The 25705-nt window shown below is 52.0% G+C and overlaps 1 protein-coding gene across 1 annotated transcript in view; it reads right to left on the bottom strand.

Annotated features, from left to right (window-relative positions):
• The window catches only part of SH3RF3 (SH3 domain containing ring finger 3), a 161638-nt gene extending 149834 nt beyond the window's left edge, over window positions 1-11804 (bottom strand). Inside the window, 2 exon segments of the mRNA XM_070379514.1 lie at window positions 9726-9856; window positions 9859-11804. Of these exon segments, the coding sequence (XP_070235615.1) occupies window positions 9726-9856; window positions 9859-10246 (519 nt within the window). The 5' untranslated portion in view covers window positions 10247-11804.
• Between the last annotated feature and the right edge of the window lie 13901 nt (window positions 11805-25705).

Genomic DNA, 25705 nt, shown 5'->3' with positions numbered 1-25705 from the left:
CCAGATTGCTGAGTCGTCACAAGCACTGGTGGATTAATGAGCCGAATTTATTGCTTTTGTATGAAGCTTTCTCCCAAAGAATTATTTATTAAGTGAATTAATGAGCAGAGCAGCGTCAGGCTCCTAAATAAAAGGGCCGAGGATGACCCTCTGTCTCCAGCTCCCCTGGAGCCTCCTGTCCAGCTGGTCAATGACCCTCACTGGCCCCGATCACCTCCCTCCAGGACCCTGTCCAGCTGGCCAATGACCCTCACTGGCCCCGATCACCTCCCTCCAGGACCAAGTCTGCTCCCTGCACCTCGGGGTCCCAGGCCTCCAAGCCCACACTCCTTCTCCACCTGGCCAGCCGTCTGGGAGGTAGGGCTTCCAGAAATGTCCTCCCGACTCCTCCAACCTCCCCAGCCCCTGTGGTTCAGGCCAGCGTCTGCACCACCTGGGGACTTTGACAAGCCAACGCCGGGCTGCACCCAGATCGAATGCATCAAGACCTCAGGGCTGGGGCCACGCTGCAGCATTTACAGGACTTCAATGTGTGGCCCAAGTCCAGGAGCACCAGGTTCATAAGGGACCATGGCTGCAATCCTTTCAAGGACACTTTCTTCCACAGAATAAAGACATCATCTATGGAATGCAAAGAGAACTCAGTAACTTTTTTTTTTTTACCTAAATTAATCCATCTAGAGTATAAAACACACACATCACAAAATATCTCCATTGCATCTGACATTTTTCAGCTGGCACCCCACTTGGTCTCTTGAAACACCCACACTCTGAGCTCCAGGGCGTCAGAGACCAGACCCTGGCCTCTGTGAGGCTACAGAGCCACATGGCTGCCTGGAGGAGCCTTGCAGCCCTCCTCCCCTGGGGACACTGGTGGGAGGCACAGAGCAGACATTTGGAGCAGTGACCTGGGCTCCCGTTTGTGTCTGTCGCTGCAGGAGGGGGCCCGCCTCCTGGCCTGTGAAGCGCTGCGGGAACCCCTGGGCTGAAGAGCAGATGACTGTCAACATGAATATTAACAGCAGCATAATTAACAACTGAGGTTGTCTGCCAGACGCTTGACTCTGATTAAAAGGAGTCCAGGAGCCAAGGCCCAGCGGGGCACACGGTTCTCTCAGCATTGGACAGAGAGGTCTGAACGGTCAGGTGGGTGACGGCCAGGGCAGCGCTCAGCCCAGCTGCTGGGCCCACTCCCCCCACCCGCAGAGACCCAAGCCCCCACCCCACACACCCCCACCCTCCACTGCATGAATAAGGAAGGGACTGGGAGCCGAAGCTGGAATGTGCAGACGGGTCTCAGACCAGCGCTCACCTGGGCTCAGCCTGCTCCACGGAGAACAGAAATAGGACTTCTGTTTTGTGGTAACCAATCAGAACTGTTCCACAAGCTGTAAATTCACCTAAAATAAACTTCTAAACTACCATGGCCGCTGTCACTACAAATATCTGAGACTCAGGAGGACACCAGCTGTCCTGTGAACAGCCACCCAACTGTCCAGAGGCAGCAGCTTCAGACTGGTTCGCATCCTGCCTCCCCCATCCCAGATGCAAGCTTTAGCCTGAGACACCATTCCTTGCACACTTTTAAACGCTGTGGTTTCTGCCTGACTAATGCCGTCTTTAATTATACATCATCGAGCACCTTGCTGGATCTAATGGGGTCTATTACTCATCAAAACGGCCCCATCAGCAACCACAGTCCCCAGAGCCAATTACTCAAGCCTCCCTCCGTGCTTCACAAGTGCCCGCCTGCACCTGCCGACACCTGCACACACCTCAAGCCCCAGCCTCTCACTAACTGGCCCAGAAGACACGACCGCACGATGCCAGTTTTCTACTGGTCCCATGAAGCCCAGTGACAGCTGGCAGCTCTCGGGCAGCCACACATCCAGGTCCTTCATCCATGTGCTCTGCCCGGACAGCACCCAGAAGGCCAGCGCTGCCCAAGCCCTGTGGCAGCTGGTAGCAGAGCCAGAGGGGCCTGCCAGAACTGGACACAGCGTGGGCACAGACAGGTCTTTCCTGTCACCACTGGACAGTTCAGTCCATCTGGATGGGCTTTCATAGCACACGACTCACTGTGAGGAAACTAAAGGTCACCAGAAGTCAGCTAGTCCCCAAACTTTCATTCAAAGGGATGAAATGCCAACCAAATTAATAATGGTAAATGTGTAACATATAAAAATGATACACATATATTTATACTTCCTATATATTAGTATATGTGTATTTGTTGTTGTTCAGTCACTAAGTCATGTCCAACTCTTTGCAACCCCATGGACTGCAGCCCACCATGCTTCTCTGGCCTTCACTATCTCTCTGAGTTTGCTCAAACTCATGTCCACTGAGTCACTGATGCCATCCAACCATCTCATCCTCTGTTGCCCTCTTCTCCTGCCTTAAATCTTTCCCAGGATCAGGGTCTTTTCTAATGAGTCAGCTCTTCACATCAGGTGGCTAAAGTATTGGAATTTCAGCTTCAGCATCAGTCCTTAGGATGGACTGGTTGGATCTCCTTGCAGTCCAAGGGACTCTCAAGAGTCTTTTCCAGTACCACATTTCAAAAGCATTAATTCTTCGATGCACAGCTTCTTCATGGTCCAACACTCACATCCGTACATGACAAGTGGAAAAATCATAGCTTTGACTATACAGAACTTTGTTGGCAAAATGATGTCTCTGCTTTTTAGTACATTGTCTAGGTTTGTAATAGCTTTTCTTCCAAGAAGTAAGCGTCTTTTATGTGTATGTATATACATAAATCCATTTACATATATTGAAATATATTTGTCACTGAGTGAGAATGAACAGGTCAGGCTCTAATTCCAGACGATTTACCTAAACAACTGATGATTTACCTGTCATACTTGTAAGAGAAACTCAAGTTACTAAACCAAGTGCCCTAAGACCTAGAAGCAGAAAGATATAACTGGAAAGGTCACTCAGTGGACAATTAAGAAGTAAATCACTTTTGAAAGCACTGGGAACTGTGACAGTATGAGACCTCGTACGTTCGACCCTCTTGAATAATTGACACTGCATCTTTCTCTGGCCCCTTTATGGGGCTATGTTTAGAATTCCATTTAGTGCAGCAAGATTTTCACTTAACGTGACTCAGATGTGTTGACCAAGCAGCAAATGAAAAATAACAATATACAAAGAGCATTTCTTTGCTGCCCAAGTACTGTAGCTTGTCCAGGGCTGGCTGGCGCAAGTGGACTGCCTGCAGCATGCTGTCCATGCAGCAGCTCCCTGGGCTTGCTGGACTCCAGTCCTCCCATCGGAGCTGAAGTCCGGCTCGAAGGAGCAGCAGCCTACGAAGAGACTCTGAATCATGCTGCTGCTTCACCTGCTCTTTTTAGTCCAGTTTTGTGTGGAGGGAGAAGGGAGCCACACCACAGTTTTTAAACCATTCACCACAGCCACCACCTCTCTGACACTCTCGCATTTCAAGGTGAATTAGAATTCCAACAGGACTGACGTCACACATGCATCAAGTACATCATGACATGTGCATCAAGTACATCAGATTGGAAGATCTTCCAAGGAAGGCAAATCAGATACAAAGTGACCTTGGTCTCTTCAAGCACCATAAAGTTAGAGCATTTCCCCAACTGAATCCTGCTGATGTTTTATTCCAAAAATGTACCTTGAAAAAGAGTATATTAACTGCAAAAATAAAGGTTAAATACAGACTGAAGTGAAATGCACACTTGAAACAACTCTATAGTTGAGACTCAATCTCATCCTGCTCCAGCGAGCCCATGGGCTCTTACGGGCTGGATGAGGGAACAACGGGGGTAAGCCTGTTCTGTAGAGGCAGGAGGTGTAGATGAGCCCCCACCACCACTTCCTGCACAGGTGGGAGGTATAGACGAGACCCCCGACTCCTCTCCCCCCATCCTACTACCCCCATCCTGCAGAGGAGGAAGCTGTGCCCCTTCCCTCTCAGCAGAGGCCCAAGCAGCAACTCAGCACCCAGCAGGGTTATTAAGCTGCCTTCCCTAAAACAGATGATCTTTTGGGCTTTTTTTCAGTTCAATGAAGCTTGTAAGGATCAAGAACACTACCTCAATAACAGATAAAAGTTGGAGGCAATTTAAAGGTGAAACAGATTCAAGCCCTTAGGCGCTCCTCAACATTCAGAGATTCAGTCACGAGAACTAGATTTGAACCGACTTTGAACCTAGAGGTACAACATGTATGAGAGACACACACACACACACACACACACACACACACACACACAACTTAGGACACCATATTCTGACTCCACTAGCAGTCAGGTGGACCCAAGGAGCACACCTTGGTGGTGATTTGAGGTTTCAAGATGTGTGTGGCTGATGGTACCCAGCCGACAGCCCCTGGGTTGTGTTGGTCTCCACCTGCATCACCTCCTTCACCCACTAATGCAGACAAGCTCTCCCCACCACTAATGAGAAGGCCCAGGAGAGTCAAGCCATCTGCCCAGGAATGAACACACCCATCCTCAGTGCCAGTCCTGGTTGTCTATCAAGTCCCCACCCACCCTCCTCACATGGCCCTCAGGAGCCCTGAAACCTGCCAATACCTGAGGTGGGGCGGTGGGGCGCGGCCCAGGGGGAGGTGGGCCTGGGTCCCAAACCCCGAGGAGCTGGGCTCCAGTCCTCAGGGATGGGGTGCGGGGGTGTGTGGTGGGGGTGGCCGAGTTGGGTCTGCTCCCTGACCTGAGCAGTGAACACCTGGCCTCTCACAGTGTCACGATGCCCCTGCATCTGCTTTGAGACCCCTGGTGTCATCCCAGGACAGTGACAGAACAGGGTGAACGAAGATACATCCCTGAGGACAGAATGGAGCCCTGGACAGACCCCAGATGCCCGGGCCTCCACACTTACAGCTGCCAGCAACCTGTCCCCAGAGCCACAGCCAACATGACACTCTCCCACCGGGACCCCCACCAGCACCTCACTCTGCACAGGCCCGCCTATAGGGCCCAAAACACCTGCAGCTGTGGGCAGAGTGACCTCAGGACCCAACTGCCTGGTTTGGGACCAGAGTCTCTAACTGATTAGGTCTATGATAGTGAGAGGTGGCTAATCAGGAAGCCAGTAGGCCGGTATATCCAGAGTTCACCTCCAAGGTCAGTTTCCATCTGCTAAGAAACAGCCTCGCTGAGCTGCGGTTGGAAAGCAAGGAGACACACTTACACCGCCCAGCCTACCCACACACAGCAGGCACTCAATAATGGCCACGTGTCCCAGAAGAGCTGGTTCTGCACCCAAGGCCCTTCTAAAAACATGTCCCAAAGGACTTGGCACGACTCTTCCATCACAAAGGCTGGCATCTGCCCTGGAGACACAGTGACCGCGGTCACCACTGCCTGCCATCCTGGGAGCAGCCTGGCTTTCATAACCTCCAAGTCCCTTCTCTGGAGCCCCTGTGACACCCTAGAAAAAGCCACAGCCTCCCACCCTTAGGACACAGTCATGTCCTAGCCCTAACCCTCCACAGGACAGCCAAGGTGTCCACCCCAGAGAGAGCTGCACCTGACTGGCCACTGTCCAGGTAAACACTCCTGCTGGGGAGGCTGGTGCTCACCAGGAGTCCGCTGTCTGGATTCTCAAGCATGTTTATGCAAGCGTGCTTATATACTTACTTATAGATACAACTCTAATTAAATAGTACGTAAACCAAAGAAATCTAAGTGCATAAAAAGTCACTTCTTGGAAAACCAAGGTGATGACTTAGGAAAGACTTATCAAAGAGAGATGGCTTTAAAATTGGCACTTGGCCGGAACAAAAACAGAACACATTCAGGGGGAATTATTTAAAATCTGGAAGGTGCTCCACTCAGATTATTTTGAGTCTCTTAGTCCTCAGTCCATTTGAAAGAAACAAATAGGAAACCATAAATTGTGACTGTGGCTCAAACTAGAAAGGCAAGTTAGAACCCAGAGAACACTCTGAGTCTGCATCCAAAATATGGTGAATTATTGTATGTGTGTGTTTGTAAGATATAATAGCAAATAGACATCATTGGTATGGTTCATTTCGCTGCTCCCATTACTGGGTCGCTCCCATTACCCGGACCCCATCTCTCGGAGATACTGCTGGCCAAGAGATACACAAGGTTTTAAGTACCTTCGGGCAAACTAGTCAGACTCTAGCACTATGTTTTCCATCAGCAAGAGCCTTAGCCAAACCCTCCATAGGTCTTTAACTGTGATAATGTCCTTCCTTTAACCACCACAAAGTTCTGGCCAAAACCTGCCTGGCGCCCCCCAGGAACCTCCTGAGGGTAGAATGGCTCCGGGCCCTAATGTCAGCTCCATCGGGGACACGCCTACCTGGTCACCCAGGATGGCGCCTGCACAGTGCAGGTGTATGCCAGATACAAGCAAGGATTTTCTCAGAAAATCACTCAGAAAAAGACTGCAGTTGTCTGATATCTATGCCCTACTCATTCACATTAAAAAGTATTCTCTGAATTACTCAACTGGGAACCACAAAACCCTCTCAGAAAGACCAGTGGCCCTAAAAACCTCCATCAATGCAGTTAGGGTGTTTGAGGGGTCACCTTGCAAAACTGTAAAACAGAAAAAAAAAAAAAGCTTAGGCTGAGAAACTCAGCAATTGCAGTGGCAGCGCATCCCACGGGCTAAGGCGACTCTGATAGCCATACAGGATGGTGGCATCTGCCAGCCTTGGGCAGTGGGCACCGAAACCATGGTGTAAGAGCTCCAGGGCAGCAGGTTTAACTCATTTCTAACACCTTGTCCCAGGCAGCACAGGTGAATGCAGAGCCCCGCCCACCAGGCTGGAGGGTCCCAGTACCTCCAGTGAAAGATGCAAGTGAGGGTTTGGAAAGTGTTCCCAGAACTGAATGGAGTTAAGTCCATTCCAGTATCTGCTGCTGCTAAGTCACTTCACTCATGTCCGACTCTGTGCTACCCCATAGACGGCAGCCCACCAGGCTCCCCCGCCCCTGGGATTCTCCAGGCAAGAATTCTGGAGTGGGTTGCCATTTCCTCCTCCAATGCATGAAAGTGAAAAGTGAAAGTGAAGTTGCTCAGTCGTGTCCGACTCTTCGAGACCCCATGGACTTCAGCCCACCAGGCTCCTCCATCCATGGGATTTTCCAGGCAAGAGTACTGGAGTGGGGTGCCATTGCCTTCTCTGATTCCAGTATCTACCTGTCACTAAATTAACAGACATCTAAGCAGATACCTGCTAATCCACCCACCTAATAAAACATCCACACTTCCCCACTGACCCAAAGGAAGGTTGGAGGAGCTTCTCGCTGGGAAATGGGACTGTCTTATATTTAGTCACCTACTACTAAGGCATACATAGTACCCACTGATGGCAAGTGCCCATCTATGAAACAGCACACGGCAACACCCGGATCCAGATTTATTCCAGTGGACAGTCAAGTACCAGAGCCTACTTGGAAGTGATGCTCAGCTTAAGGTTTTGCCTGCCACACTCACAGGGGCTGCTAACAGTCCTCTATCCAAGACATCCAGCGATTATTGAAAACCAGTGGCTAAAAGCCTAGATGATACTACAGTCCACACAGACGCTATTCTTTCTTTCCTCTCTGAAAATGATCAAATGTAATATCAGATTTAATTCGGACCCTTCCTAAGACACAAGCTTAGTGTGTCTTAGGTGAGGGGGCCTTGAAAAAAAAGGACTGAGCTCCCACTTAGGTAAAACAGGAAAATGAAAAAGGGAAATGTGTTCCAGAGTCTGCTGGGTTCAGACAGACCTGGACGGAATCTGCTGCACGTATCCAGACAGAAAGTCAGTTAATCATCCCCAACTCCAGGCAACAAAAAATTAATTCTCTGGAACTAAGTGTCATCACTAAAAATTATAAGTTCAGCCCCTTCACAAATGTCTTTAAATGCTGCAAATGCCATGGATTCCAGGAGCTGCCTCAAGGCCTCCCACCCTCCTGATCAGACTCCATTCACAAAACGTCCTCACTAGAAGCATCATTCAAAAATCATTTCATTCTCTGAGCCAGAAGAGGTAACCCACTTGTTTTGTAAAAAAAGGGCCTTCAGTTATAATACCTTAGACAATAACAGCAAGGCGGGAAAGAAAAGTCTAAAAATCTGTAACAAGAACACTTATAACTGGATTTAATCACAATTAAAAACCAAATTAATTAACACAATCGGGCTTCCCTGGTGGCTCAGCAGTAAAGAATCTGCCTGCAATGCAGGAGACACAGGAGATGCCGGTTCCATCCCTGGGTCGGGAAGATCCCCTTAAGGAGGGTATGGCAACCCACTCCAGTATTCTTGCCTGGAGAATCCCATGGACAGAGGAGCCTGGTGGGCTACAGTCCCTGGGGTCGCAAAGAGTCAGACACGACTGAAACAACTGAGCAGGCGTGCAATTAATATCATCAATTCCCCTTCAGCAGTGATCCCGTTTATAAATATTCCTTGACTATTCTTGACTTGAGAATGGTCATTCCCCCTGATTAATAGGAAAAACCCAGTTTGGCAAAGTCTGACTTTTAACTCCAAAGCTTAACTACCCAAGGGCTTAAGTTCCTGACCTCAGAGACACTGCAGTGCTTAGCAATTTGGTGGAGACCTTCCCTTACTGCAGTACTTCAGATATAAGAAGGATTCATTAAATGGCTTCTGCACCACCAGACCTTTAAAAGGTCAAAAGCAGAGGGGTATGGCTGTGCTTTCTAAAGTGAATATTTGCAACAGATCAACAATCCTTTTAAGCTTTTCCACATTTAAACAAAACATGAAACACAAGTACTTTCTCATCTCTCACTTAAACCAGCATCCCACGGGCTGGCTTCCCCCAGCCACAGAGCCCAAGGTGGCCGAGGTGTGAAATGACATACTCTGAGTAGCTCTTGAAACAAAACCGCCGGAACCCTCCAGATACGGTCTTTGAAACAGAAGCAGTCCACGCTATACAACAGAGCTGCACCAAAGGCAAAAGGAGAAAAACCCTCAAATAACAACCCAGTGGGGACACGGCAGGCCTGAGATCCCAGGACAGGACCAGGGCTGCCAGACAGGCCCGGTCCACCTAGGGCTGAAGCAGACATTCCTGGGCTCCAGGTTGACTTCTTCCCTCCTGCTAAACAGGTTTACAGTGTGTGTTCTCGTAACCCAGGTGTGCACTGGCCTCTGCCAGACTCCCTCTTGCCAGACACCAGACAGGAGCGCCCCCCCACCCCCACCTCCCAGCAGCCAGGACCCGGGAAATCAGCAGGCACTAACTTCAGTCCAGGTGGGCAAGGGTGTACAGAGGGTTAGTCTGGGGTCCAGGAGGAGAAGACTATGTTCAGAGAGACCAAAGGCCCAGCAAAGTTACAGGTGGAGAAACAGGTCCAGTGCAGCAAGGGACTGGATGGGGACAGGGGCAGGGAGTCCTGGCCACACCAAGTGGTGGTGGTGGTGAGGGGCACTGACACAAACGCACAGGCCACATAACAAGTGCAGGTGGGCACAGGGATTCCAGAGGGAGAGGATGGACGTCAAGTCACAAGGAGAAGTTGGAAGGGGGCGGGATGGGAGCACAGTGATGCCCCAGAGTCGGCAAGTGGGACTCGGAGGGTTACACCTACGGAGTCGATGGAGGGAAGCCAGTCGAGAAAGAAGCACAAGGTGAAGGCCATCGCAGAACACCTCTGGTCCCCTGCCCCTCCGCACTGCCCCCTGCCCACAACACACTCACAACTCGGAGAAGCGCACACCCACCTTTGCCGGGGGCGCGCTCCTGCTGGTCGCCAGCTCGCGCAGGCTGGACGTGGCGCCGGTCGCCGCGGGGAGGAGGACTGGGGAGCCAGGAGAGCTGCCCCGCCACTCGCGAGCGCCGAGGCCGCCCCCAAAGCGGGGCTGGGGCCCGGGCCAGGACGCGCGGGCGGACTGCTGCCGGGGCTGGCGCCGGCGCGGGGCCGCTGGCGGATGCCGTCCAGCAGGCGCACCAGCAGGATGTTGGCCGGCAGCTCGTCCACGCCGCAGCCCACCAGGATGCGGCACTCGGGGCAGCGCAGCTCGCGACGCGAGCTCACGATGCTCTCCAGACAACGGCGGCAGAAGGTGTGCTGGCAGGGCAGCACCTTGGCCGTCGTGTCCAGGCGTTCCAGGCACACGGAGCACTCCAGCAGGTCCAGCAGCGACGACTCGTCCATGTCCCCGCCCAGCCTGTCGCCGTCGTCTTCTCTCTGCGCCGCGGCGGCCGCCCGGGATGCGCACAGCCTGGGCGCTCCGAGCAGCATGGGGGCGGCGCCGGCGGCGACCGCGCGCACCTCTAGGTCCCGGGGCCGTTGCGGGCGCCGCCGAAGGCAGTGGGCGCCAGGGTCGCGTCTGGACGACCGCTTGGGGACCGGGCTACACCGCGACTTCCTTCCCTGAGGGTGGCAGCGCCAAGGGGTGCCAATCGGCCTGCGCGGCCGGGACCGGAGCTCCGAGTCCCGCAAGCCCCCTCCGGACCGCCGAGCCCACCCAGTGCTTCGGAGCGCAGCGCCCGCAGATGCGGACTACACCTGTCTCTTCTCTGCGAGTCCGGCCGGCACGGGTTCCAGCGGCGCCGCCGGGCGGGCAAGACACCCGGCGGCTCTGAGCTTTCAGCCGCCAGTCCGATCCCGGGGGAGGCGGGGGCGCGGCGTGCGCGCTCCCCCGCACCGCCCCGGTGAGCCCTGGGCCTCCCCGCGAGCCTCTGCCCAGCGGGTGCAGCCAGACCCCTCCTCGTCCTCGGCCGCGAGCACGTGCGCGGGGAGCGCGCGGAGGTCACGGTCACTGCGGGGCGCCGGGAAGGGGCAGCCGCGCCCTGGACCTGCCCCGCCTGGGCGCAGGCCGGACACCAGTCCTGTTCTTAAGGCGCCTTCAGCGCCCCCAGGAACTCCAGGGCGCTCCGCAGCGCAGGCCCGGGCCTGTCCCCTCTGGCGACAGAGCCTCCTGAGCTCTCCGTGAGCCTCTGAGCGGGATGTTTCCGCCTGACGCTGCAGCGAAGGAAAGTTTGGGCGGCGCTATCCCGACCGCCTCCTTGGGCAGCGCCGGCCAGCAGCCTGGGGACGCAGCCAGCACCCGGGCATCCTCCTCGACGACGGCCGGTCCCCTGCCCGGCGGCGCGCGGAAGTGACAGCCCCAGAGCAGGGTGGGCGCGCGGGGCGCCGGGCGAGGCGGAGGGGGGAGGACGCTGGGGTCCTCCCGGCGACGCGGGTCCGAGACTGCGCCGCTGCCCGCCGGACCCCAGTCTTTCGCGGGCCGCCTTGGGAACGCGCTCGATCCCTCCTCCGGAGGCGCAGATGAGGGGAGTCGCGGTCTCCTTCCCGGCGCCCGCCTTCGGGCGCGTCAGAGCGACGCAAGAGCGCACGGAGGCCCGGGGGCCGCGGGGCCGCGGCCGGTGGCGCAGATTCCCTGCCGAGCGCTGCCCCCTCGTGGCCGCTCTGGGCCCCGCCGAGGCCGACATAGCCTGGTCCAGGGCTGGCCCGCGGACCTGCACAGCCCAAGACTGGGCTACCGAAGAAAGGCGCGAGGGCCTGACTGCTGGTCAGGCTGTCTTGAGGTTTGTGAAGCTATGTGTGGCTTTTTAGACTTTTCAGGGAAAAAATAATATCTGTTGAGGCCTCAATGCCAAAAATGTTCATCTTTTTATTTAATCCTCTAAACGGCCCTATGAGATAACTATTTTAACCTCATTTTTGCATGCAAGGAAAATGAAGCTTATGCTTATGAAATCATTGCAGCTGGATTTTTTAAATCTTCGTGTCTCCAGAACCGAATGCATAGAAAAGATCTCAGTCCACTGTGATACAAGCTCCCTACAAGCCACGTATTTTTACACTGGAATCCCCAGTGCCTAGGGAAACCCCAGGCACATAGTAGTTGTTCAATAAACATTTGTGAAATTAATGGGAAAATGGTCTCCAAGTCATTGTCTTGTGGTGATTTGAATGCACATCTTAGCATCTTAGTTTGGGGTGTCCAGAATCGTATGCATATCCATGCATGCCAAGTCGCTTCAGTCACCTCTGACGCTTTGTGACCCCATGGACTGTATGTAGACCACTAGGCTCCTCTGTCCATGGGATTCTCCAGGCAAGAATACTGGTTGCCATTCCCTTCTCCTGGAGATCCTCTAGACCCAAGGATTGGATCAGCGTCTCTTATGTATCCTACAGTGTGAAGTAGGTTCTTTACCACCAGCACCAACTGGGCAGCCAATCCTGAGTCATACGCTCAGTCTGACTGAGCTCAGGTACATGGACGCTCAGTCCATGTACCTGAGCATGCATTCATCATGTAGGGCACAGCCCCGGCCCCAGAGAGTCAGCAAGAGAAAGTTCACAGCACATCCTCAGAACTTCCTGTCAGCACTGAAATGTCGCTATGAAGGGCAGCCTAGAGGGCTTCAAGGAGGAGGCCTTCAGCCTCATGAAGGAGGCGAGAGGACCCCGGGGCAGGGCATCTGCAAGGTCAAAGGTACAATGTGAGGAGCAGAGAAGACACCTGATTGGCAGGAGAACAGGGTACAATGGGTATGCAAGTACAGCACAGGCTGATGGTGGAGCAGGAGATGTCAGGCTTGGTGACCAGCCAGCCTGAGGATGCATGGGTCTTGGGAAGGCTTGGAGGGCAGCCCTGAATGTAGTCTCTTGGGACAAGGAGGAATCTGACTCAGGAGAGATAGCATGATGACAGCAGACATGTACTTAATGCCATTGAACACCTAAAATGGGTGAGCTGGTATATTTCATCACACTGTAAAAATAAAAAAGCCTCAACAGGGGCTCCAGGGTGGAGGACTGTGGCCTGCAAGAAGGATGAGCCGGAAGCAGTTGGAAATACAGCAACAGCCTCCACACTCCCCACAAGGTGAGTTAACAGGAGGCCTCTACTTTGCAGGGGAGGAAACCTGGGCACAGAGAGGACAAGTGAGTCACCGAAGGTCACACAGCTGCTCAGTGGAAGAGTCAGAACCTGCATCCAAAGGGTGGAAATTCAGAGTCAGTTTCATATGTAGCCAGCTTCTCAAGCTCATGAATAAGGCAAGCACTGAGGTTTATCAGGTTGTGGGCAGCCAGGAGCCCCATGCAGTGGATGGCGAGGGATAGCAGAGCCATGGGCACCCGGTGCCATGGGCAGTGGGGAGAAGCAGCGCCTGGGAGCCCTGAGACAGGGCCATGGAGGGGCAGGGAGAGAGCAGAGGGGCCTGAGGAGGCTGGGCCCCTGCTGGTGAGCAGGGCAGGGGATGCAGATGTGAGCCAGGCTGACCCCAGGAAGCCTGGGGAGCCACACAGTCACACTGTTCCTGGTGCCCCCTCCTCCACAGCCAGCTCACATTCCATGCAGGTTGCCCGGGTTCTTCACGGCTGTCCATTGCTACTGAGGCAAGACCACCTGCCTTACTGCTTGATGGGGCCCCCAGAAACACAGTGCAGGTGTGGTGGGGGCTGCCAGGTCCCGAGGTCACTCTCCCCACAACACCCGGTGCAAGCCCAGAACCGGGCTCTCTGCGCTGGGCAGAGGCAGAGGCTGTAAATGCCAGGCATGATCTTGGATAGCAGGACAGTTCCCTTGGTCCTGGGAGAGATGACACTGTATGGTGCCTGAGTGCCCAGAGGCATGGAGCTTTACTGGCCAGGGAACTCTTTATTGGCTGACTACTCTGTTTGTATCCTTCTGCTATAGCTTCCTGGGCTCCCCTCCCAAATAAGCCACATGCCCCCAGACCTGCCCTGAGGACCTGCTTCTGGGGAAACTGAAACCAAAGCAAGTGCTGAATGCCAGGTGAAGGGTAGGCAGCCTGTAACCCTCAGCCCCTTCCCTTCCATTTCCCTGGATACCTGCTCCTCCCTTGACCTTATCCTCTCCCCCATGCAGCACAGAGGCTCTGTTTCCCTTTCCTGAATCCATGCTTCTGCACGTCCTGAAGCTCGCACCCTCCCCACAAGCAAGCAGGTGCTGTGCACACCAGAGGAAAGAAACACCTCTGCTGGACAGGGAGGAACGAGGGAAGGGGCAGTAGGCTCCATCAAGACCCTCAGCAGAGCACAGGGGCTGAGATAAGAGGCCAGACAGCAGGTCTTATTTTGGGCACGAGTCTGAAGTACTGGCAGCCCCGGAGGCACAGTGATGTGAACAGAACTCTGGAGGGAAATCGGAGCCTGGCGTGCAGGTCTGGGAGAGATTTTCCTGGAGGTGATGGATGAGACTGCGGGTGAGAAGAGGAAGCTGCGTTCCTTCCTTGGATCTGGAAGGGAAGAACCTTCCTGCCTTCTGCTCAGAAGATGAGGATGAGGCCAGGGAGCCTGTGGCAAGGGGGACTCTCAGTCACTGCGACATGGTGCATCTGCAGGTGGCAAAATGCTTACAGGTGTGAGGAGTGCTTCTCAAATGATGCAGAGGGGATGACAGAGCATCCGTCTTGGGCTCACAGGACATGTGCTGGCATTTATGTCTGAGGCAGTGGTTCCACATAGTTTCGATGTAAATATCATTAGTCCAAGGTCAGGATGCATCCTTGCTTTGCAGAAGCCCACATTTGCTTCCTTACCCTGGGACACCTGGACACCTGGCTGGACAGAATGTGAGTTGCTTAAAGCAGAGGAGCCACCCCGAGGGCCATGGAGGGAGGCTGGGGCGTCTCTGCGGGGAAGAGACACCTGAGCTACAGGCCGGTGAGAGGGAGCTGTCACTGCTGGGGCGACTCTAACCCGACAGGAGCCGCTTCCCCCAAATCTCTGGGAACATCGAACGAAAGGCTGAGTTGGTTTCCAGTCCTCTCAACCCCTCGTCAGGATACTTTCAGACTGAAGGCTGGTGGACAGAGAGGTCACCCTGCAAGAAGCGGTAGGATTGGTCTGAGGCTCAGGTCTTGGTGCTCATGGATAGCTGACCCAGTGAGCACGTGGCTGAGGCTAGAAGACTGCCCCTCCATGGCCGGCCTAACATCTGGGGACCACGGCCCGAGTATCTGGATGATTCCAGGAGGTGCCCCCGGGAACCTCGCTGCCTGAAGGTGGCTGTGGGCAGGGACTGGCCTTAGAATATCTCAGGGTCTTCCCCACTGTGCCAGGTGTAAGAGAGGGTGACGCCAGAACCCAGGCAGGCTGGGTCCTGCCAGGTGACTGCCGTGGAAAGGGAGCCTGCCCCTCGGGTTGGGGATTCGTGGGTGACACAGAGAGAAGGCCAAACAGACTCTGGGCTTCCCTCAATTCGATCCAGTAGGGCCTTGAGTGATTATCTGAATGTGAATTTGCTCAAACTGACGGAGCAGGCCATTCAGTTAAATAAACAAGTCAGAATTGCCTCCGCTCTGCAGGAAGGACCACGGCTTGCGGGCGGGGCTTCTCCCTGCCAGCAGTTTCCATAGCACTGGGACAGAAATATTGCAAGTGCTTTCGGGGATTAAAAATAATCCTGCCATTGCCTGTGTTTTGTTCACAGCCTTCAAAAGAATTATAATAGATTCTCCTGCAATCTGGAGACATAACACTTTATTTCAGTCTGGCCCCAGATCTCAGAAGATACTTGAAGCTGTGTGCCATCAGCTAAAGCACAGGGACACATTTAACCTGATAAAGAAACTCCCATGTTTAAATTACAGTCACAGGTGAAATGAATGAAAATTGAATATAAAGAAAATCTTCCTGAATAATCACAGCATAATTGACATTGACTAATATTTAATATCTGAATCCATGTCTTGGCAGAAGTACGTCTTAGATCACCCCAGGGGAGGCTGTCAATTATAAATGATACTGATGTGTTTTCTAGAAAAATGTGAAATGCTCATGAAAGACATAGTGCTAATGTAGAAGAATCAATCTCACAAAGAAGAAAAATCGAGCCTTTTCTCAGTAAGATAATGCTCTCCTCCTTCCGAGGAAAGATTAGGATTGTGTGGGTCTGCCGAGCACTCTTTCTAATCTGAGCTGTGGTGAAACACGTGGACCTTCTGGGTAAAAAGCATGTTGAAGGCCTGTATGTGCCTCTGCGGACAGGACACACCGCTCACTCATGGAGGGAGGAGGGACTGGGGACCCTTCTGAGAAAATGGGGTCACAGCCTTATGTGTGCTTGGGACGAGGCTTCCCCAAGAAGTTCCCCAGAAGCAACGGGGACTCAGACAGACTCACTGATGCCACGTCAGGATGTCCCCCTCCAGCCCCACACCCACTCCTGCAGCCCAGGGGCCAGGCCTCGGGCCTCCGTGCACACTGCCGTCTTCAGTGATACTGTGAAGTCCCTCCAGCTTCTCATGCGGGGTGCCTGCATCCTCTTCCCCAGGCAGCAAGGAATGAGTGTGGACGCTGACCGCGGACTAGGAACACTTGAAACCCAGACTTTGATTTGTTTTCTGCTAAGAGGCCTCCTGGTAGGCCTGGGATGGACTCTCACCATCTATGTAGGCTGTCCTGGGGCATCACAGCGTGTGGTCCAGTGTCTGTGCCATGTGGAAAACAGCCCGAACTTAGAGGCTTGAAACCAGGACACCATTTATCTTGCTCACATATCTGTCCCTTGGGCTAAATGGGGCAACTTCTCTCCCTGGCTCAGCCACGAGGCCCACGTGCCTGGCCTACAGTGTGGTCCATGGTGACCAGTCCCTTGGAGTGAGTGGGGCACGGGCAGTGTAGCCCCTCAGAAGTCACACAGGCCCCTCTCTGCCCCTGCTCACCCAGCAGTGGGCCCAGGAGCTCTTTGGTGTGAAGAGCTGCAGACATGCAGGCCCCCTCCAGATGAGGGGCAGGATTGAGGTGTCAGAGCTTATGATGGAAATGTCGATTTTCCTGGGAGAACAGCATCTCCCAGCTCAGTGGGTTTGCAGCCTCCTTCCAGAGGCGGGCCCTGAGCTGCTGGAGAAAGTGTGAACAGAGCCAGTGAGCTTTCCCTCTGGGTCAGTCAGAGCCTGCTATGGTTGCATCCTGATATTCAAATATTCAGTGGTGGAATGGGTGTGTCATAGCATTTCCAGCCGTTAAATTCCCACAATAAAGTTGTATTCCAGTTATCAATAAAACATAAACCTTTGAGGACTTCCCTGGTGGCTCAGTGGTAAAGAATCTGCCTGCCAATGCAGGAGATTCAGGTTTGATCCCTGATCCAGGAAGATCCCACATGCCAAGGAGCAGCTGAGCCCATGGGCCACAACTACTGAGCCTGTGCTCTGGCTCGTGCTCCAGCACAAGAGAAGCCACTGCAGTGAGAAGCCCGTGCACAGCAACTAGAGAGCAGCCCCCACTCTCCACAACTAGAGTAAAGCCTGCACAGCAACAAAGACCCAGCACAGCCAAGAATAAATAATGAATCGATAAATCAAAATAATTTTTAAAAATTAAAAAAAAACAACCCATAAACCTCTGAAAGTACAGATCTACATGTAGAAAATGGGCCACCATGTGGCAGGTAGAGGGAGGCAGGATTTCTATCATGATGGGGATTGGTGGTCTATTAACTCAGAAACAGGGTGGACTGCCCGCAAGGCAGGAAGTCTCTCAGCTCAGCATGAAAATATTCAAGCAGTAACAGAGTCACCGTGTACACTTTTATTAGGGTACTGATGGTTTCTGCAGTAAACAAACACCACGTTTTCTGTGGGTGGACGCAGTGCAGGTCTGCTTCTGACTCATGTGGAGGGCAGCATCCCAGGTGGTAGGGGTGATGGTGTGGGACCCACACCCTGCATGGTGCTGCCCGGCTTGCTTGGGGTTCAGAGCCCCCTGCAGCTGGAGGACTGGGCCTTAATGACACACATCACCTCTGCTCCAGGCTTTCCAGGTGATGCTGGTGGTGAAGAACCTGCCAATGCAGGAGACATAAGAGGCACAGGTTTGATCCCTGGATCGGGACGATTCCCCCAGAGAAGGGCATAGCAACCCAATCCAGTATTCTTGCTGGGACAATCCCATGGACAGAGGAGCCTGGTAGGCTACAGCTCATGGGATCGCACAGAGTCACACGTGACTCAACAACTTAGCACACACACACCTCTGCTCCCATCCTCCTGCATGAACTGTTCCTAATCTCACCTGATACGGGAAGGCGTGGATAGCTGCCTCCCAAGACCATTCCACGCCCAGCCTTCCAGTGACCGCCAGCCCATGCTGACCAGCAGATCACAGGTGGAGGGAACCCTGTACTGGCCACTATCAGCCAGTTATCCTGCAGGTGCCCACAGCACCAAGCCTGTGATTCTAGCAACACACATTCTACACACTGCTGATGCCGGGTTGGCAGAGTTAGTCTTAGTCCCAGGAATTATTCTGTGGGTCGGGGTCTAAACACAGCGTGGGAAGAAGCCCTCAAGCACCCAAGCATCTCTCGGGGCCGCAGGACTGGGACATGGACACCCAGAACTCCGACAAATGCCAGCTGCCCATGTCAGGCGTTCAGGGTCAGTCAGGCCCTGTTGTATCTCCCAGCGTGCTGGTCCACCACCCACCCACACAGAGCCGGTGCTACTTCCTGAAGGAAGCGGTGAACCCTGCTTCCAGGCACTCTACGAGGACAACCATCCATAGGCCTTCATTCATCATCCACCTTCTGCCTGTTGTACAGAAATGCCCTGTGCATCAGAGTCCTGCCTTCCTACCCTACCGTCTGGCCGGCTGTCGCAAACGAGACAGAAAAGGGTGACAGTGCAAGGACCATCCTGGGATCCTCAGGAGCAGAGAGGCACTACGTTCAGAGCCTTTTGTAAAGAACTTGCAGCACAGAGCCAAGGAAAGGGGGGCTATGGAACTCTTTGCTCAATTCTCCGAGTATGTGGCAGCAGAATTAAAGATCAAAAGTTCTTTTTATGATGATGAGAACAGAAGGACCACAGAAAAATTTTTAATTCATTCTAAGACTACTGTCTTCAGGAAAAGAAAATTGATTCAATATCCTTTTAAGTTCACCTAATTGCATCAGGATTAGCCGAAACGAATCTCTAATCTATTGATATGAGTTAAATATAATTTGCGAAGAGTTGACTCATTGGAAAAGACTCTGATGTTCGGAGGGATCAGGGGCAGGAAGAAAAGGGGACGACAGAGGATGAGATGGCTGGATGGCATCACCGACTCAATGGACGTGAGTGTGAGTGAACTCTGGGAGTTGGTGATGGACAGGCAAGCCCGGAGCTCTGTGATTGTCGCAAAGAGTGGGACACGACTGAGTGACTGAACTGAACTGAACTGAACTGAAATATAATTTGCACCCACATTTATGAAGTCTTTGTTTGCCTGTAAAGTATAATGGGAAGGTAAGAATCCACATTCGTGTAAATAGAAAACATACTTTTATTAATCAGCAGTGGGCGGCATTTGAAGGAAGCAATTTAATTAAATCTGCAACATAAACCATAACAGGTTGCAGGAAACCCATTCACTCCTGGATTTCCTGTCTGCCTGCCTGGGAGCCATTGCTCACCTGCACTTACCTTGGTGACCTGCAGTTAGACACAAATGCCATTTCAAGAAGCCATCAAGGTCCTGAATTAAATCTGATCCTCAGAATCGGAGCTCCACACCATAGCCTCTCCTCAGGCCTCTCTGGGCCCTCTCTGGGAGGAGGGGCGGCGGGGGGGTGGGGGAGGCGGTGGTTCCTGGGGTGCCTGCTTTGGCTGGACGCCTTATCTGCTTCCATGTCTTCCTTTTCATCTTGTGAACGTTGTGTCGTGCTTAGCAACCGCATAAATACTACGGATGAACTGCCCAGTGTGCGCCCTTTTACATCTTCATCAAAGTGATGTCGACCACGGTCATTGGCAGAGCTCAGGGTGGAGCAGCCGCCTCCCTGCCCCCGCCTCCAACGCATGCGCAGTCAATTCCTTGTGGCCAGGTGCCCCTGAGGGATGCTCTCAGTGAGGAAGATACTATCGTGGTTCTGAGGGCAAGACTGAGCTCCTGTCTGGCAGGAAACGTGGGGAAATTCCCTAAACTCACCTCTTCCCCTGGTTAAAATTCAGGGCATTCTCTTTGCCTCTGTTTTGCAGATTCTCTTATTTCGAGGGCTTCACCTGACTGGCTGTTTAACGAGCCCCCAGGTGGGCACAAGGAGGGCCGGCTCTGGTTCAGGCGTCATGATACTGGGCTGGAATTGCCATAGCCCTAGATGTACCCAGCTCGCAGCTGCCGTCTCTGCTGCCCTGGGCCCTGGCTTCCTCATACCAGAGTCCCTTCTTTCTTCGTCACTTAGAGACCTCGCTTCTATATAGAGAAGCTGACAAAATCCATAAGAAGGGTCCTTCTGTGCCAAATGGTCCCCCTCTGAGGACAAGCCGTGGGCCCTTGTCCTGTCCTCAAGTCTTAGGAAAGCCCTCTTTTGTTCATCTTCATGGTTTCACAGGCCTCAGCTCATTCTGATCTTAAACATCCCTGGCAAGATTCTGACAACATCTAGGTCACCCTCCTCAGCCCTCACCCCTCACCCCTGCGGGAGACAGAGATGAGAAGCCGCAGCCTCTTAGAAGCCGACAGGGACAGCAGGGCCGTGGCCAACCTCAATGTGGTCTCGGGCCAGTTTGTAGAAACTTCAGGAAGGTGAGGGATGTGGAGTTCGGCTCCATCTGGCCATTCACACCGATGGCGTCCTCACCCACAGCGGGAACATGAGCCTGTTGATTTCCCGAGAGATTCATGGAAGCTTTCAGAAAATGCATGAGTGGCAGGTGCCTTTTTCACGTGAAAATCTTAATTCTGTAGTCTCCAAATTTCCCCTTCTCACCAAAATAGAGACTTTTTGGATCTTTTTAATGTATGAATTTGGTTGACATGAACTTGAAGGTAGAATTCCTGAGAAGTAAGGACATGCTGGCACCTGGCTGGTTCATTTTCTCTTTGTATTCCTTTCACTGTAGATTTTTCCTTTGAAGAAGAACAAGGTGGGGGGGCGGTCTTTGAGAGGTGACAGAAGAAGCCACCATCAGAGCTCACGTGTGGAGCAAGGTGACAAGCAGCTGTACCAGGAACTTGACCTTTGAAGGGCTACAGAGCTCTGCTTTGCGGCCATTATGCAATGGGTTAAAGCTGCCCAGAGCATAAGACCAGTGCAAAAATGGTGAAACTCAATGTTTCTCAAGATCATAAGTGTGCAGTACCTTTGCTGTGAGATTCAACTGTCTACTGCACAAGGGCCCTGACATTTCTCTTAGCATAACATCCTTAGAGCCATCCAAGTTGTCACAAACAGCAGAACTTCCTCCTTTTCGTGGCTGAATAACCCTGCATTTTATGTACAGCTACCATATTTTCTTTATTCATTATCCCTTGATGGGCACTTAGGTTGCCTCCATGTCCTCACTATTATAAGTAGTGCTACAGTGAACATTGCGGGGGAGGGGGATGCATGTATCTTTTCGAGTTAGTATTTTTGTTTTCTTCAGATAAATGCCTAGAAGTAGAAATGCTGGATCATACGGGAGTCCTGTTTTTAATTTTTGGAGGGACCTCCATACATTTTTTCATAGTGGCTGCACTAAGTCGCATCCCTGCCAAGTGCAGGGGGCTCCCTTTTCTCTGCATCCTCGACAGCGTTTGTTATTTCTTGTCTTGTTGGTGATGGCTGTCCTGACGGCTGGGAGGTCATAGCTCACTGTGGTTTGGACTTGCATTTCCCTGGTGATCAGGCCCTGTGACATTGAACCTCCTTTCGTGTGCCTGTTGGCTGCACGTCTTCTTTGGAAAAATGTCTATCTCGACACTCTGCCTGTTTATTTGTATTTTTTTCTTCAGTTAGGTAGGTTGCCTCTTCATTTTGGTGGTAGTTTCCTTTGCTGTGCAGATTTTTAGTTGGGTGTATTCCCACTTGTTTATGTTTGTTGCTGCCTGTTCTTTTGATGTTAAATTTAAAAAGTCATCAGCAAGACTGATGTCAAGGACCTTACTGCCTGTGTTTCCTTCTAGGTGTCTTATGGCTTCATGGCTTATGTTCAAGACTTTGATCAATTTTGAGCTAATTTTGTTGTGAGGTCAGACAATGTCCAGTTTCACCTCTTTGCAAGTAGCAAATTTCTAACACCATTTATTGACAAGACTGTTCTTTCTCCATTGTATATTCTTGCCTTCCTTATCATAGATTAAGTGACCATATATGTGTGGGTTTATTTCCAGGCTCACCATTCTGTTCCATTCATCTATCTGTCTATTTTTATGCCAGCACCGAACTGTTTTTGATTACGATAGCTTTGTAGTATAGTTTGAAATCATGGTGCGTGATGCCTCCAGATTTGTTCTTCTTTCTCAAGATTCATTTGGCTATTTGAGTTCTTTCCTGATCTTTTAGGATTGTTTTTCTATTTCAGTGAAATACATCATTGGAATTTTTATAGAGACGGCCTTGAATCTGTACGTTGCTTTAGACAGTATGGACATTTAAAAATATTAACACTATGACCCTCTGAAGTTACACCACTTACTTGTTACTTGTCTGGTTTTCCACAAGATTGTGGGGACTCAGAGTACCGTCCAGCAGCTTGCATGCTAAGTTGCTTCAGTTGTGTCAGACTGTGCCCAGCAGTAGTGAGAATCTAATAAATAACTGTTGGACAAATGAATGAACTAGTGCCTCGAGGAAAGAACATGACTCCCAGAAGCAGAAGTGAAGATGTGAATGGTGTTGCCAGGCGGGTAATATTTACATTCACCACGTTTCCAAGGCTGTTTCAGGTTTAATCCCCACTGAGCAGAGGGTGGGGCTGAGACCCTGGCTCTGGCATGAGCACACTGCCCTGTTTTGATGTCACAGGTCTTACCACAGTCTCACACAGCTGTCATTGGCCAGGTTCACGGCCAGTAAGCACCACACTCCACGGGTCCAGTCCCTGAGGGAGGGGGCCCCTACTCCCTTGGGCACGTGTTTGCAGATCACTGTGTGCTGGCACCTTGGCCGTGTCCTTTGATGTTTTGTTCAGAAGAAACATGATCCCTCCGTGTGACACATGTCCAGATGAAACACCAGGGGCCTCAGCTCAAGGCAGCCATGGGGCCAGCTAGAGGTCCAGGCCCTGGACTCACAGTCGCCACCTTGCGTGTTTTTCATCTGTTCCATTGGGTTTTTCTTTGATTAATTTATTTTGTGTCTGTCTGAGAAAAACTACTCAAGATAGAAAATTCATTAGCACTATCCTGAGCATATTGCCTGAATTTTAAATGCAAACACTGATGAGTGAGACACCTGCGATGTGTCTTAAGGGCCTTCTGCTTCTCCTTTCAAAATGCCTGTCTAAAGGGGGCCCTCTGAGTTATAGGGAACAGGCCCCTGACCGCTGTGGGTGTCCACTGTGGTGACATTAGTGAGATTTCCGCCTTGCAGAAGGCATCTCGTAAAGGCAGTAATTTAAAGGTATTTGTTGCTGACAGCATTTTGACACAGGATCATATCTGCTCATCCCATAATCTGACAGATTAAAGAGAAAAGCAAATTTGATTTCACCTAGTGGCTGAGGGAATAAAATCCCAGAGAGGCGAAGGGACTGGCCCAGAGACACACAGCTCCTGTAGCTAAGCCGAGTCCAGACCAGTCCAGCACCTGCCCACTTGGCCACACCACCCAGGAGACAGGCAGAGGCCATTCAGAAAGCTTTAGGCTTGGAAATTCCATGAATCCATCAGAAATAACTTGCGAATATTTACCAAGTGCTGTCTATGTACCAGAACCTACTTATTCAACATTCACAGAGCATCTCTTGTACCGACTCCTGTTCTGGGTGCTGGAGACACAACAGTGACCACACTCTTTCTCCACGTGTACACCTGCCTCTGCAGCTAACACCTGGGGATCCTCCTGGGCACTCTTGCCCCCGACCTGCAGCCAGTTACAATGACCCAGCATCCCCAGACGTGGCCAAGGTCCTAAGGGTGACACTGGGTTCCAGACAGAGGGGCAGGGCTCCCCTTGTCACCCACTGACCCTCCTTCCTTTAAGGCTCATCCCAGAGTCACCTCCTCATTCATCTTGGAGTCCTGGCCACAGTTCCCAGGCCAGGCTCCCATCACAGCATCACGAGGGGGAAGGCGGGGCAGAGAGCGGGGTCAGTGGAGCAGGGGTGGGACACCCAGGACCCAGGCCTTTCCCAGAGCAGCTGGGGGCAGGAAAAACCACAGTGTCAGACAGCAGCTCCCTCGAGGGCAGAACCCAACCTTGCCCTCCTTACCGCCCCCTCTCCCCCCAACTGAGGGCATGTAGCACTTCCCTTCTGCTCGAGGCCCTGGGTCTCCACCACTTCCCACCAACTCCTTGTGCTTCTCTTTGTAACCATGCAGTGTCAGAACCTCATGATTTTAAAATAGCCACTTGACCCCCAGCAGCCCCTACTCCTTTCCAGGCCAAGGACCACAGGTGTCTGGCCTTCACCAGCTCGGTCACTTGCAGCTGGTCCTGACACCTGGGGCTGCAGTGACATGGCCAGTATGGGTGGACCAGGGGTTGGGGATGAAAGCTCACAGCATCCATTCCAGAAGCATGAAAACAGGAGCAAAAACTCAGGGTTGACTTAGTTGGGGCTCTGGAAATAGTCAAAGGTCTACAGAAAGCCAGTGGATATGCAATCCAGAAAGGGTGACTAGCAAGAGTAAATACAGAACCCCATCAGACCAGGAGCTGGAACACTGGAGACTAGCCACAGCTCACAGACAGAGGACAGACTCCTCTGGGGATGCCTCCTATCTGCGCCTGTGTCAGACTTTGGGAACCGCCTTTGCTCCGTGGTCTGTGGCTGACCCTGCCCTCTGCCTTCCACCTCACGAGGGACCAGGAGCCCTGGGCCTGCACATATCTGCTCAGTCTTTGAACCTAAGTCATAGACAGTACATGAATCCTATCAGATTCCTTTTTAATTTATTTAAGCCCCAAGGCGCCTGTCTTTCAAGTCTTTTGAAATTTTACTTTGTATCCTGCTCATAAGCTAGCCCTCCCAGGTTTGTGTTCTTGGTAATTTCTGAGCATCCTGTCTACGTTTTCCCTGAAATTAATGATTTAAAAGTGTTCAGCAGAACTGGATCGATACAGAGCTTCCATGGGAGCAACCCTGGTTCTCTGGGTACATCCACCCATCAAATGCACCCCCACAGAAGTTTTACACCCCAGATGGCTATGCTGAGAAAGCCAGTTGATTTTGGCTCAATTTAAACCTGTTTAAAAGTCCACGCCAGAATTTTGCTGGAAACGGACTCACTCCAGAGGTCATAGATTTCCATGATTTCTGCCTCTAAGATCATGACATCCGGTCCCATCACTTAATGGGAAATAGATGGGCAAACAGTGATAGACTTTATTTTCTTGGGCTCCAAAATCACTGCAGATGGTGACTGTAGCCATGAAATTAAAAGACGCTTACTCTTTGGGAGAAAAGCTATGACAAACCTAGACACAGTATTAAAAAGTAGAGACATTACTTTGCCGACAAAGGTCCGTGTAGTCAAAACTATGGTTTTCCCAGTAGTCATGTATGGATGTGAGAGTTGGACCATAGAGAAAGTTGAGCACCAAAGAATTGATGCTTTTAACTGTGGTGTTGCAGAAGACTCTTGAGAGTCCCTTGGACTGCAAGATCAAGTCAGTCAATATTAAAGGAAATCAGTCCTGAATATTCATTGGAGGGACCAATGCTGAAGCTGAAGCTCCATTACTTTGGCCACCTGATGTGAAGAGCTGACTCACTGGAAAAGACCCTGATGCTGTGAAAGATTGAAGGCAGCAGGAGAAGGGGGCAACAGAGGACAAGATGGTTGGATGGCATCAACGAATCA

This window comes from Bos mutus, chromosome 11, assembly GCF_027580195.1.
Source record: "Bos mutus isolate GX-2022 chromosome 11, NWIPB_WYAK_1.1, whole genome shotgun sequence".
Lineage (NCBI taxonomy): Eukaryota > Metazoa > Chordata > Mammalia > Artiodactyla > Bovidae > Bos > Bos mutus.
Note: the sequence above shows the minus strand (reverse complement) of the source record. Positions and strands in the feature narration are given on the sequence as shown.